This window comes from Lytechinus pictus, chromosome 13 (assembly GCF_037042905.1).
Source record: "Lytechinus pictus isolate F3 Inbred chromosome 13, Lp3.0, whole genome shotgun sequence".
Taxonomy (NCBI): domain Eukaryota; kingdom Metazoa; phylum Echinodermata; class Echinoidea; order Temnopleuroida; family Toxopneustidae; genus Lytechinus; species Lytechinus pictus.
The window spans coordinates 12692188-12706448 of NC_087257.1; the positions used below are offsets into that span (position 1 = coordinate 12692188).

At 39.0% G+C, this 14261-nt stretch overlaps 1 protein-coding gene across 1 annotated transcript; it reads right to left on the minus strand.

The window, feature by feature from the left end:
• Window positions 1–6723: 6723 nt before the first annotated feature.
• On the minus strand, window positions 6724–10493 carry LOC135156372 (leucine-rich repeat and immunoglobulin-like domain-containing nogo receptor-interacting protein 3). The gene has a single exon (XM_064108696.1). It carries the CDS (start codon window positions 10475–10477, stop codon window positions 7844–7846), a length of 2634 nt encoding a protein of 877 aa, XP_063964766.1. The 5' UTR covers window positions 10478–10493; the 3' UTR covers window positions 6724–7843.
• Between the last annotated feature and the right edge of the window lie 3768 nt (window positions 10494–14261).

Here is a 14261-nt window from a genome sequence, read left to right on the forward strand (position 1 = left end):
TTGGGGTCAATACATACAAAAATTTCAGCCCGCGCTTAGAGCTCACATCGTTTAGTGAAATAGGTATATACGTATTATTATTTTTTTGATTGCTTATAATGCCCCTTTTTAAGAATGAATATCAAATGTTTTTAGCTCGCGCTTCGCGATAGCATTATTTGATCATTGAGATTACATATCCTTCTATAGGCACAGTCCTTAAAATGTCTCTATTAGGTCAGTATACCTGACAAATGAGGGCGCTTCGCGCCCACTAATAACTCCCCTATGCCGTGATCCACGGTACGCCACTGACTGCACTCAACCGAGGTGAGGTGAATAGGTATATGGCAGGATTAATTCTTGAATGGACCAAGAGTCTTTGAAGCAGCGAGAGTAAATCCGGGGTATCAGGGTGTATGGGACGGTTTTGAAGGGGGGGGGGGTGACCATGCAAAAACCGGGGCAAAAACACAATCAAATTATAAATCTTTACATTTTGTAAACGTTTGTGAAAAACCTTGGCAGTAAAAAAAATCATCAGTCACAAACGAAGTGCATTTGTATCCAGATAAAGTTGAAAAGCAACAAACAGTATTTGGTTAATTTTCGCGCTTTTTTTTTGGGGGGGGGGGGTTCAATCACCTTCCGCCCCCGGATCCGTGCCTGAATTGACTTTATTCTATTTGATGAATTTATTTTTTTATCAAAGTTTTAAGCGGGGCATTTGGGCCGACATTGAACTGCATTCAACCCAAATCTTCATTTCGATCAATATATCCCAACTGAAGTGTTTACAACCACAGCCTAGAAAGAAACTAGATCAACAGCCAACCTTAGGTCATTGAGCTTGTCAAAAACATTTTCAGTAACTAATTTAAAAGGTAATCTGCCCAATCTCTATTGTCTTTTATTTACGGCAGCATAACTATTCAATCATTGGTTACATTAGCTCACTAGTTAATTTCATTATCTCAGCGACGTAATTACATCTGTGAATTCCGGGTCAAGATATGAAAAATTCCCGGGAAAAATCACGACGGTGCTTCAATTTAAAATATCCAGGGAGTAGATATTCAAGAGAAAATCCACGTGCTCATATTATCGGTTTAATCCATTAAACGCCCCGTAACTGACCGTGAAGGATGGCTGCTTTTTAGTAGTTTCGTTTCTAATTGAGGATGAAATTGATTAACATTGATGTGTCAAAACATGAGCCTGATCTGGTCTCAGATTTATCCTGCTTTTAATAGGATAAGGCAGATGAAATAGTCTTTGGGGCTCGGTTATAATCGATACGCCTTTTTGGTCACAAGCCCCCCCCCCCCCCCCATGGTTAACTGTATGACACCGGACAGAAAGGGCGGGGAAAGAACAAGGAGAAGAAAATGATAGGTACACTACAAAAACTCCGGTGTTGATTTAACACCAGCCCGGAATCTATATGTCCACACCAGAGAAGTATTGAAACAACACCAGTTTCGAATCAAACCGACGCTGTTATAAAACTAATTGGTGTATAAACACCTAATTTATGTTAGACTAATACCAAACCGGTGTTGTTTAACACTTCTCTGGTGTGAACATGATATAGATTCCGGGCTGGTGTTAAATCAACACCAGATTTTTTGCAGTGTAAGGGCCCGTTTCTACTCATCCACGATGATCGATCCACATGATATCTATGTGAATAATCTTTCCATTTATCTTCTAAATTCAGATCTAACTTACTTCTTGTTAGTTTTCTTCCAAGTGGAATAACATTAATAGATCCCGCTCCAATCCTCCAATTAAACTCTTTCAACCCTATGTTGCACTTTCATCACCCTATTGAGTATTATATTTATGTTCAATGTAACAAATTTGTAAAATTTGGTAGTAGGTGGAAGAAAAATATTTTCTTCGATTATTATGATCTCATTATACCCAAATTATATTTTTGTCGTGATATTGTTAAATTAAAAAAAAATCGCCTCCATATTGGCTTCATTTGAAAGGCATTAAACGGGTGATGTTTTTATGTGATTATTGTTTGGCTAAATACAAACAGTAATTTAAAAGGAGCAGGATGAAAACAGTCGACTTTATAATAATAAATATCAGTCTTCTTTGCGAATGACCCAAGTGTGTGTATTTTTTGTACTGTATTTTTTAGTAAAAATTATCAAAATGTACTGTTCAATGATTGGTTGAGAGTTTATCAAATTAAAATCTTCAACGCTTTGTCTTTACACAGGGGCCGCGGAACGGTTTTCAAGGGGGGGGGGGGCTGAGCCAAAAGTGGGGGGGCTGACCATGGAAAAAATTGCAATCATATGGTAATTTTTACGTTTTTGTACACGGTTTTGGAAAAAAAGTGGGGGGAGGGGCTGAAGCCCCCCTCCAGCCCCCCTACATGTCGGAGTGATCATACTAGCTTCATTGTCTCCATTTCACAGCCATCATACAAACTCCTATTTTTTATAATCTACCAGATATCATATTCCTAAATCGAGGCCACCATAACACACACCCTAGTTTTCCGAAAACCGTTTAAATCTGTGGCACATAACGCCCAGAGTTAAAACATGACACTACATACATCTCCATTCAATCCCAAATAATTCCATACACGCCATTTTCGGATTAAGTCTTTCCGGAGTCTTTCATTGCGATGGCTCCAAATATCATTACATCGTCGTAATATCGGTGTCGGATACAGTAGCGGGAAATATCTAGGAAATTAAATTATTATGGTTGTTGAACCGGTCTTATGAAGGAATAAAGGCGAAAGTCGGTAATGTTTTGGGATGGATGCATGCGTGAGGGCGTAATTCTATCCAACGGGATATTTTCATGGTTTTGGGATGTTTTTGTATTTTGTGACTATTGTTCTTGTCATCTAGAGTGATACATTTTTTTAGGGGGAGGGGAAGGGGTGTGGGTGAGCTAGGGGGTTTAAAAATGTAGATCAACAGAAAAAGCAAAATAGTAGAGGTCGAAAAGAACATAGATAATGAAGGTAAATGAATTTTTATCAGACCTCGCGAAAGGCACAATTATTTTTTTCTCTCCAAACGCTTCTAGGCTGATCCAAGCTCGCTCTCTCTATCTCTCCCTCCCTCCCAATACCTTTCTGTTGTTTCCAATTTCTTTAATTACTTTTTCCTACCTTACTCTCACTTCTGCTTTGTCTTAATAATTAATTCGACCCCCTCTGACTCTCGTTTGCTAATTATCCATTCATCTATCTTCCTATCCATCTATCTATCTATCGATCGATCTATCTACCTCTCTAGCCTACATATCTGTCAATCTTTCTGTATCTTTCTACCCCTTCTCTCTCTCTCTCGTATACCCCCCTCTCTCTCTCTCTCTATACTTCCTTCCTTCACTTCTTACCTTTATTCCGCCATCCCCTTTCTCTTCACAACAGCTGTATCAAGTTTCTTGTATAACCATCCTCAAACCACGTTGAGAAAACTGCCATTTCGGAAGTCAAGGCGCCAGACACAGCCAGTGCAGACAATCGCATTGTTGTGCATGTACGCGACCCATCTCACGTGGCGGGAAAGAGTGAGTCTGCAAGATCCAAGGATCAATTCCAGGACATTTTCCATTTCCAAACGGCTCCATCAGAACGGCAATAAGAGTAATGGATATAATCATGGACGTAGTAGGTCCATGATAAAATACAATGATGGGTTTTCTGTGACAGTTCATTTCAGAATCACCTTCCTCGAGTAGCGATAAGTCCGATTTCAAACACGCGTTACATGGCCGCCATGTCCCGAGTTGGGGGGGGGGGGGGGTCCAAAAGAAGAACAAAAAACACTTTTAATCGATTACGCAATTAGTTTGGTGTATTACTATGTCAGTGAAAAGGTCATCTTTTATCATGCATACTTGAAGCCAGCTAGTTATGAATGACCTTAAAATACGTCACCCGAATGGAATTGGTCTACATAGTTGAAATGCACAGTGTTCAAGTTTCTTAACTGGTATACAGTAAATTCGTTTAGTTACAGTTATCCAAGTTGAAAAGAAAGAAGAACAAAAATACTTTCAAAGGGTAATGCAACAGGGTTGAATGATCAAGGTGCGTTACTATGTCATTGCATAAATGACTTTTTGTTTCGGCATACTAACCCCCCCCCCCCCCAATTTACCCTAAAGACACAACCCAAACCTAATTGGCATACGGACAGTCTCACATTGCTGGTTTAGATGGCGGTTCACGACGTTAGTGCCCCCAAAGTTGGATGCAATCAACACATTTCTCATATAACTTTGAAATGTTATATAAAGGCCTCTGATTTGCCAACGGCTGACCCGGCACTGTGAGATCGACGCTCAAGAGCTGAATATAAATCCTTTATGGTTAAGAAAATAGACATGTATATTTAGTGTTTCAAATTTCTGAATAGGGAGCTTTCGCCCGCTACGAACGACGGGCTTAAGAACAGAGAATATGTATTGTCAAATGCCCTTCATGACAAAGAACATCCAAGAGGTCTTTGTCGAAAACTGGTGAACCAAAACAGCAGGTTCTTCCGTGAGTTTCGACAAACGACATATTTGCAATTTTCTGTTTCTGTTCACCAATTTTCGACAAAGACCACCCAGTTGTTCTTTGTCATTTAACGGGCATTCCAATACATTTACTGTGTTATTGAACCCTCCGTACGCCGCTGTGTGATAACTCTCTAACGTTTCTATTAAGGGAATCTATATGAGGTTGAAATATTTCTTAAAACCTACAATACTAGGAACCCTGTCTGCATGGAGAGACCTACTACATGTACTTGTTTCTACAACATGGACCTACTACATAGGCGTTTCATGAAACAAAACCCCAAATGCACATTGATAATTAGAAAAAAAAATAAACAAATCAATATTGCATAACTTTAAATTTCAGGTTTGGTCCCAGTGAGTGCTGGTATTTATGGTAATTTCTAACTAGATGTTTCACATATGCCTAAAAAAAATAACTTTTGATAGTATGGTACCTGTCTCATTGCATGATCTATTGAAAGATTTTTTTTATTTGGAACACCCTCCCCCCACCGTCATGGCCACTGAAGCGCTCTGGAGTCTGATTCATAATTATAAATGCATAGGTCAATGAATTTCAAATGCCACACTCAAGGTTAAGCAAAAGCTTAAGTTTATGTGACCTGAATTTAAAAAGGATTCAAAGGCAAATGCAAATTTTATGCACAATAATTTTAAAGAAAGTGTCGGATCATCAAGCAATTGCGTGTCTGTGTTTCCATTAATTTGAAAGACACAAGCTCCAGCTTGAGCTCATGCTTAAGGCTAAAGTCTTACTTAATTTTATGCATTCGCCCGTTCGAAACTTTGGTTTTTACCCGATTGCTATATCGACCTATCAGGGGGCTATCTTCGCCGATTTTTTTCTCCACATAACTCATTACGCGAGATACGTCTTTAGGGTTACATGTGGTTGATGCACTGTCAATATTGCATTAATTAGAAACGAAATTACAACAGGTATATCTAAATCCAGCTTACAGGAACAGTTGGATCGGGTCTTTCACCTTTCAGAATTATTGTTGTCAAAACAGAGGAAATAGTTTGTGGAAATCGTTCTGCACTGTCACCCTTGTTTATTGCAGTGGATTAGGCAAGTCCAGTCCAATCGAAACCAACTAATCAAAGAATGCCCTGGTTTCCAGGTGTTTCTTATATAAATCTTTATCAGGAAAGATGTCAAAAGTTACAATTTCATTTGTGAAAAAATCAGTGGAGAAAATGTCGAGGAGTTTGCCGCGTCAGATTAAGTCGGGTCGAAATACACGAATATTTAAGAAATGTCACTTCACAATTGTTTTTATTTGATGAATATTATTTAGGCAGAGATATGTAAATATGGAGCTGCCAAGGTCACTTTTATGAGGAAGTAAAAACAATTAAGACATATTTTGGAGCTAGTGTATATGGTGGGGCAGACCGATCAAAGTTTAACGTTATATTTTCTTAATGAATCACATTAAAGAGGTAATAAAGAGCTGCAAAACTCATCTCTCATCTGATACTTTTCATTATTCTTTCTCTATTGTTTCTACTTTCCACTGCATGGAATATTGTGGGGGGGGGGGCAATTGCCCCTATCCCCCTTAAACGCCATTATTATTGTCACATTCTACCATCACCATCAGCATCATGACTATCCATTAACATCACAGTCAAGTTTTCACCATGAAAATCGCGGTGATCTATTACCATCAACATTACCACCACCATCACCATCCTATTCCTCATCATCATCGCCATCCTCCTCCTCCTCATCACCATCATCATCACCACTACCACCACCACCATCATCATCGTCATCATCACCAACATCATCGTCATCATCATCATCACCATTATTACCATCATCATAACAACCACCATCATCATCAGTATTATCATCGCCATCTTCGCCATCACCATCGTCACCTTCACCACTACCACCACCATAACCCAAACACAATCATCACCATCTTCATCACCTTTATCCAGGTTTTGGCTGCAGGTTAATTAAAATTAATATGCTAATGACTCTCCTATCATGACATGGGGACATTTTTATCAACGTCAATGCTAAATTTGCAAACATAAAATTGGGGGAAGAATATTTGGGTTCAGCCCCTATAAAGATTGGCGGAAAAAAACCCAGTGACATATGATATTATCTGCGTGTGTTAATGCTTATGAATCGGTGGTCGAGAAATAAATTAAAACATACATCTCATGAATTTGATATGAATAACAATTTATTGTCCAGTTCCAAATATGAAACTGGGAGGCTATTTATAGATATTTACACAAGTGTACAAAAAAGTAATTTACAGTTTACAGCAAAGTTAATTGCTGTGTTACATTTACAATCAGTAAAATTATGCATAGTTTAATTTCTAGGTACTAAACACTTTTGGGTATCTTCCTTCAAAACGTAAACAGTAAAGTACATTCATCTTCAAATTTCGAAAGAACTTATATAAATATATTGCTACTGAACAAAAATCAGTAAAGATTTTTATTTTACAACGCACAACAATGCCCCTTTGTATTCCTTGACATTAAAAAAATATCATAAATGCCCTAGATCAGTACCATATTCGCCCTCTATAAATTAAAACCTTACTAATACGAGTTTTATTAACCCAATTGGCTACTGGAACCAGATGATCCATGTACAAACTCAACTGGAATGACAGAATTCAGTAGTTAACTGGTTAATAAAATGATGAACATAGAAATTCTATTCTATTATTCTTCATTGATATGCTAAATACGAGGGGTGTGATTCTCTAGGAATCTTGAAATGCATTCCAAAAGCAACATAAATTAAAAAATAAATAAATATCTCGACTCCATCTTAACATCTCTTTAAATGTCCACTGGAATGTTATTTTCGAAATAAAAATGATTAATAAAGAGGTTATTTGTTTCATAAGAACTAATATCTCGTTCCCACTGCTGTGTGATTCGTTGGCCTTTCGTAGCTGATCCCGAAAACTAAAGAGCCGACCCCAAAAAAATCTGCACTAAAAATGATTGCCACGACTGACCTCAAGATCTGATAAGATCTGACACTATCAATACGATTACTTAACAATTCAGACCACAATTCGGGTCGTTACGCCATTCTCGACAGTAGGAACTTGGTATAAAGGAACAAGAAAAAAACTCAAACCATTTATTTCGTCACCAAATCATTCTACACACAAGTATATAAGTATTGCACACTAGTATTGCAGACTTGTGTCTTAAATCGAAAATGTAACATCAACATCAATGCATGAATCACAACAGTCATTTAATTTATAAATACTCTTTAGTCCATTTATGATTTATCAATCTCACGAATGGGTCAGCTCAAATCGATGTAAATTCTGCTTTCACCACTGTGCTTCCTTGGGTACTGGTACTGGTCTTGTTTTGGTCCGGGCCATAAGGCCGAATAGTTTGGATCATGGACAACCATATCCGCATTTTGGTATATGTGAGTTTTTCTTCCCATTGCTTTGTTCTTTAGTGCTGCTAAAGGTCCAGGTAATTTCACCCCGGACGTCGACACCGATGAGTTTTTCGACGCGGGTGAACGAGCTACCGTAGGGGGCGCCTCATCTTTGTGACCCTTGGTTTTAGATGATTCCTTTGGAGGTGAACGAGGTATCTGTGGGGCTTTTGCACTAACAGCAGCCAATTTAATCTGTCGAATCCTAATGCTGTCCGGGTCGGCAACACTATTGTCAGTGATCACATACCTAGCACTGTCGTAACTACTTGATGTACTGAGTGTATCTTCGCTGTCGCTGAAGTAACTGGAGGCACCTCGACTTTCATCAACGCGCTCGTAGCTACGGAGACGCCGTGCATGTGGGATCTGGGTGGGTCGCGGTACTTTCGACGACATACGCCGTCTTCCCGATAAGGTAAGAATAGCTCTTCTTTTTCCAGACAAAAGTACACGCGGAAGCCATCTTCTGTACCAAAGGAAGAAAATGATAGCAATTAATGACGCTGTAAACAGGAATGTCAGTAAGACGGCAGCAACTACATCCCTCGAACCCATATTGTTGGAACAACGAGGAGTTGTCGAGTCCGGGGACTCGTCGGCTGGTTTGTCCACATCACCTCCAATGACTATCGTTGGGTTAAGCTGGGTGCTTGTGTGATTGAAGTGCGGATTTTGGTGTGGAAAATACCCACCACTGTTGTGAACTTCAGGCCATGTTTGTCCATTAATTGTAGAGTCTGGGATCGTTGTAGATACGTACGGGTCTCCATTAATTGGGATTTCTTGGGTATTCGTGGTAATAGGCGGAGACATGGGATTGTGTGTAGAGGGCTTTCCCGGAGGATTTATCTTCGACATTGTTGAGTTGGTAACAGGGGGTTCAGGAGGTGCTGCCGGAGAGGGCTGCACTAGCAAACGGACAGCACCTTGAACCTGTCCTGCAGGGTTACCCATGATGCAAGAGTACTGACCTTGATCAGCCTGCGTGGCGTAAGCTATCAGCATCATCCCGTCTTCAGTTACCCTAATCCTTCGGTTCAGATGGTGATTACCAGCCGGTCTTAATCGCAAACCGTTCGGCGCTACCCACGTAACTTTAGGCACTGGGAATCCGGAGCTGGCACAAGCGAGTGTCGCGTTCCCACCCGATCTCGTAGAGATCATTCGCGAAAATGGACGCAATACCGGTGCATGACACTGAAGGTCAGACGTCTGAACAGCCGTTAAACGAGTGCCACGCAAGTGGCGTGGCTGCATTGCATTACATGTAGGTATCTCGTTTGGATGGTACGGAGTTGCATGAGCAGGCGAAAGAAAATACTCGCGTAGTCTTAGGACCCTACAGTCACACTGAATAGGATTCCCAACTAATAGAATTCGCTTTAGCATAGGCATGGACTGCATTGTCTGTGGTGCAAAGGTATCCAATCGGTTTGAACGGAGATTGAGAGTGTTTAGCATACGAAGATTGGGCATGGGCGGAAACACGGTTATCTGGTTTCCTTCAAGGTTCAATGATGTCAATCTCGTCATGGATGCAAAATGCTGCGTCGCCAGTCTTCGAAGTTGGTTGTTCTGCAGCTGTAGACGTTCGACGTTGTACAGGGGCTGGAAAACCTGAACGTCTAATTCTGATATTACATTGAAGGAAATATCTAGTTCTGAAAGTACACCGAGTCCGCTAAACGCTCCTGGTTCTATCATTGATATCATGTTATTGTTCAGGATGATGTCCCTGACACTGCTAAGATCTGAGAAAGAATTGTTGCTTATGTACTTTATGTGCGTGTCTGTGATATCCAGGTCAGTAAGTCGCATCAGACCATTCATGCTGGGAATATTGGTAAACCTGTTTCCATCTAAATCAAGCTCAACCAGGTTTGACAGGCCATCAAGGAATGGCATGTTAGGGTCTGTAGTCAGTTGATTCTCCTGCAGGAACAGACGTCTCAGGGAAAGCATTTGCGAAAAGAGGCCATGGGGTAGTATCGACAATCTATTCCCTGATAGATTTAGCTCGATGATATTTGTCATTTCGCGAAATGTCCCTGCAGCAACGGCATTGATGGCGTTCCCTTGAAGATGCAGCGTCTGGACCGCACGCAACCCACGGAAGGTGTTCGCGGTCAACTGCGTGATGCGGTTGTTCGCTAAATTCAGCGTTGAGACGCCACCAAGACCATTAAAGGCATTATCCTCTATGCTGTATATGGCGTTGTTGGACAGGTCCAGCTGTCTCAGCATTCTATAATTAGCAAAGCTCTGTCTGGGCACCATCTGCAGTGAGTTCTGTGCCAGCATCAGGACCACGCTGCCGGGATAGTTCAGGGGGATGCATGTCAGCTGTCGACTCTCGCAGTCGGTCTTTCCAGTTTCCCTGGTGAAGACACAGGAAGCCGTGCAGGGTCTTTGGCCGTTGACTGCGTCCCATGCCAAGACAAAAAGAAAAGCAAGAAGAACGTCTCTGCTTCTGTGTGCCGCCATCTGACGGTAGATCTGTTACAGAATGACAAAAATAAAAGATAATATTTAATAAAGACAGCATGGATTTACAAAATCAATGCCACCCTATCATCTGATCCCTTTAATTTGCAGTATGCATGAGTGGTTAGATTGATTCATGTTACAGGCACACCAACGATACCGACTCCAATCCGACCAATGGTATGGCGTTGGAAATAACGTAATATCTTTGATCGTATTGGAGTCGGTTCCGTCGGTGGGAATCCGGACCTTTCGTTTGAGGACGCGCACGCTTATTTACGACGTTAGTTGATTTTGGAAGAGACTTTTTGGGCCCGTCATCATGGTCGTCCTGCAATGCAAATTGTGTGACATGAGATTTTTTTTTCGTTTCGCATCTGCGACGGAAACATTCAATATGCGTTTCGTGTGCAAAATTTTGGTTGCTACTATGGTAACAGCGATATATCTCATTGAGGACGACTTTCCAAAGCCACATTTGACTCCTCCTAGAGCTCGAGAGGCCGCCCGGGGGGCCCACTTCCATTGATTAGTGGATCCCAGGAGCGACCACGCGTAAAAGGGGACAGAGTGGGCAGGTACGTTACGTATAGGCCTATGTAACGTTATAAGGGTGTCAAAACGATGTTTAAAATGCTGACAAAAAAGGGATATCCAATACTTGTAGGGTTTCACAAGCCAAATTCTTGTTAAGAGATGCATTTTCATAATCTGGAAAAGAATTACTTCCCAGCTTGTTTAGGGTATTTTTCGAAACCCCATGGTCGTGCCTGGTATCCACTCATTAATGGAAGTGGTCCCCCCGGAATTTGAATCTAATCCCCATTTCTGGGGGAAGTAAAACATAATGCCCATTACATCGTGTGCGAGAGGCATATCGTTTGTGTAGAAGGAATAAACAAAAGAAACAAAAGAAACAAAAAGAAACGAGTTCAAATGTATTACATAATGGTGTGCACATATCAACTCACGCGAAATGTTCGGCTGGAGAGGTTGATCTGACCCATGAAATCAATTGCCAGTGATACACCAATAATCCACATTAAATGTAATATCGATTCGATGGACTGTAATGATCTATATCTAAGCCTTCATTCAGTAAGTTTTTCCTCACTCAATATGTACTCGATTTGTTTGAAAAACCACTTTCTTATCCATGTCATAATCTATTTTAGGTCTTCATTTCGAATATCTCAAACCATCAGTCGTAATATACATGCTATGTATGGTGCGAGTGTCGCAGAAAAGGATTTTGCACACGAAAAGCAGATCTGTAGGGCCTGTAACCCCCCTGTAACACAAAGTTTAGCATTGATTGTAGAGCAGTTTTCTACGTTTGATTCTATTGACTATAATGCACATTCAATCTTAAAAATCAAGTGTATGATTAAGCGTTAACTTTTGTGTTAGGGGACCCTAATATTAGCGTCCGTGAGGATTGCGAAAGGTCCCAATTGTCGCATCAAGGAGAGCATATAACTCTAAAGTAATATTTCAAGGTACACGGTATTTATAAAGTATATCAATTAGCTACATGTATATATATTTAAATTTCAACGATCAGCATCGATACAGCACATTACAATGAGCTGCACTAACATACACTCTTAAAAATGTTGGGCAACATACTGTCCACACAAAATTGGTTAAAACTTTATCCAATTCTGGGTAGTTTTAAACCAACAATGTGTGCTTTGGGTGAAAACTACTCAGTATTGTTTGAGAAATTCCTAGAGTTGGATACATTTTTAAACCAATTGTTGTGTAGACAGTATGTTGCCCAATATTTAAAGAGTGTAAATAAATGTAGAGAAATGACAGAAATAGAGTCCCCAAAACGATCACCAGAACTAGGAATAAAAATGAAAGTATTTTTGAGTCAGCTGCTGCTGCTATGAGTCGTTTCCCTTCCTTGCAACAGTATGAATATGCTCGTTTTTCGGAACGTATGTCTGTGAGTCATACTAATGCTCGTCTGCGATGTTAGGTAAATGATTTACATTCATGATAGTGTCATGTTTGAGATACCATAATGAGTGTTGGGATTGAGTCATGCTTATAAAGATTACTTGTCATAATTCCAAGTCTACGAGCCCCATACCCGAAAATATAAACTTATTCAATTCCATATCGAGTGCATTTTGAAGATATATTGAAAGAGCATGTATTTTAACTTAATCGGTTGCCCTACTGAAATTGAATGGTTCTGTCCATGGATCTTCCAGTAGAACGAGCTAGTTTAACGGTTTCAAAATCTAATTTCAATTTAAATTTATTCAAAAAAATATATATACTTATATAACATAACCTAATGCAACAACCACCAAATAAAAATTGTTTGGCTACATTTTAAAGCCATAGCTATTAATACTAATTGACAATATCTTTTTTAAACTTTCTCGTAAAACAAATTATTTTACATGGTTTCAAAATCTATTTTAGGGTTAATTGACAGTATCTTATTCAAACTTCCTCGTAAAACAAATTACTTTTAATGGTTTGAAATCTATTTTAGTGTCAATTGATAGTATTTTTTTCAAACTCTCCCGTAAACAAATTACTTTACACAGTTCCAAAATCTATTTTAGGCTTAAATTATATTATCTTTTTTCAAACGTCCCCTTAAAACAAACTAGTTTACACGGTTTCGATAATTAACTTTCAGGTTAATGTCACGTTCCTTTGCTGTTTTAAGATTTTTTTTTCTATGAAAATAATCTGATAGTTGGCAATTGGACATTTTTACGACTCGAACATGAGCAGCATTTCCCAAGAGTGATCTGGCGTCAGAAAGATATGGTTCGGTTCCATGTTCTTTTGATTTTGTGAGTAGAGGTTTGAGTGTAAAGTCACGATCAAGAAGTTGACGTTAATCAAATGTACTCCACGTGTCTCTGTTGTACAAAATTGATATTCATGTCAGCATCAAATCGAAACCCTTCTAATTAACTTCAGCTACAAGTAAGACATTTTCAATCAACTTTCCCTCTTCTAAATGGTTCTTAAAAGATTGCAGTTTCATTTGACTCGTTGTATGACATTTCTAGTTACATGTAATCGTACTTTTAAAATTGATCTATATTTTGCTGACTCTTGATTAGAAGTTTTATAATTGTATTGTTTCTTGTACTTTGTTTATATTTTTTGAATGAGCGGCTCAAATGAAATGAATATATGCTGTTTTTATTTTCACTCTTTTGCAGCTAAGACAAAAATCTTATTTTTTCTTATTTGAAATCACTTTTCTACTAAGAAAGCCGTACAAGATATTGTACATCTTGCTCATGAGTGTATTAATTCATTTTTAAAGTGAGACTGTTTTCAAATATAAACAAAGAAAAATAAAACTGGATATATATTTCCAAACACGTGTTTAAATGACATTACCTTAACGCTAGAGGCTATTGACATAATAAACAGGGGATTTTACACTTTGGAAAATATATCCATTGGTTGCTTTCTAAGTTACCAAGATGTAGAAATTATTTGTCATTTTTCATTAAAAAATGGACCTCGATGATGTACATCTGAACTAATATCACCAGTTTTATCTATGATTTAAACAATCAAACAGTAAATAAAACAGGTAATTCTTCATATCAGATAGGGATACAAAATGCTATTTTAATCTTAAAAAAATATACACACATGGGATGAAAGTCATTACAATATTTTTATTCAATAAAAATATGTAGAGAAAAAGGAGGCAGCGGCGCACAAACGGGAAGCGTTCATTGATAAAAAGGATAATTTGTATAACGCAAACGACAGGTGTCATCTTTTC

Bases quoted from the DNA above. Each gene is read 5' to 3' on its own strand.
- LOC135156372 (XM_064108696.1), bottom strand. From the start codon at position 10,477: ATGGCGGCACACAGAAGCAGAGACGTTCTTCTTGCTTTTCTTTTTGTC.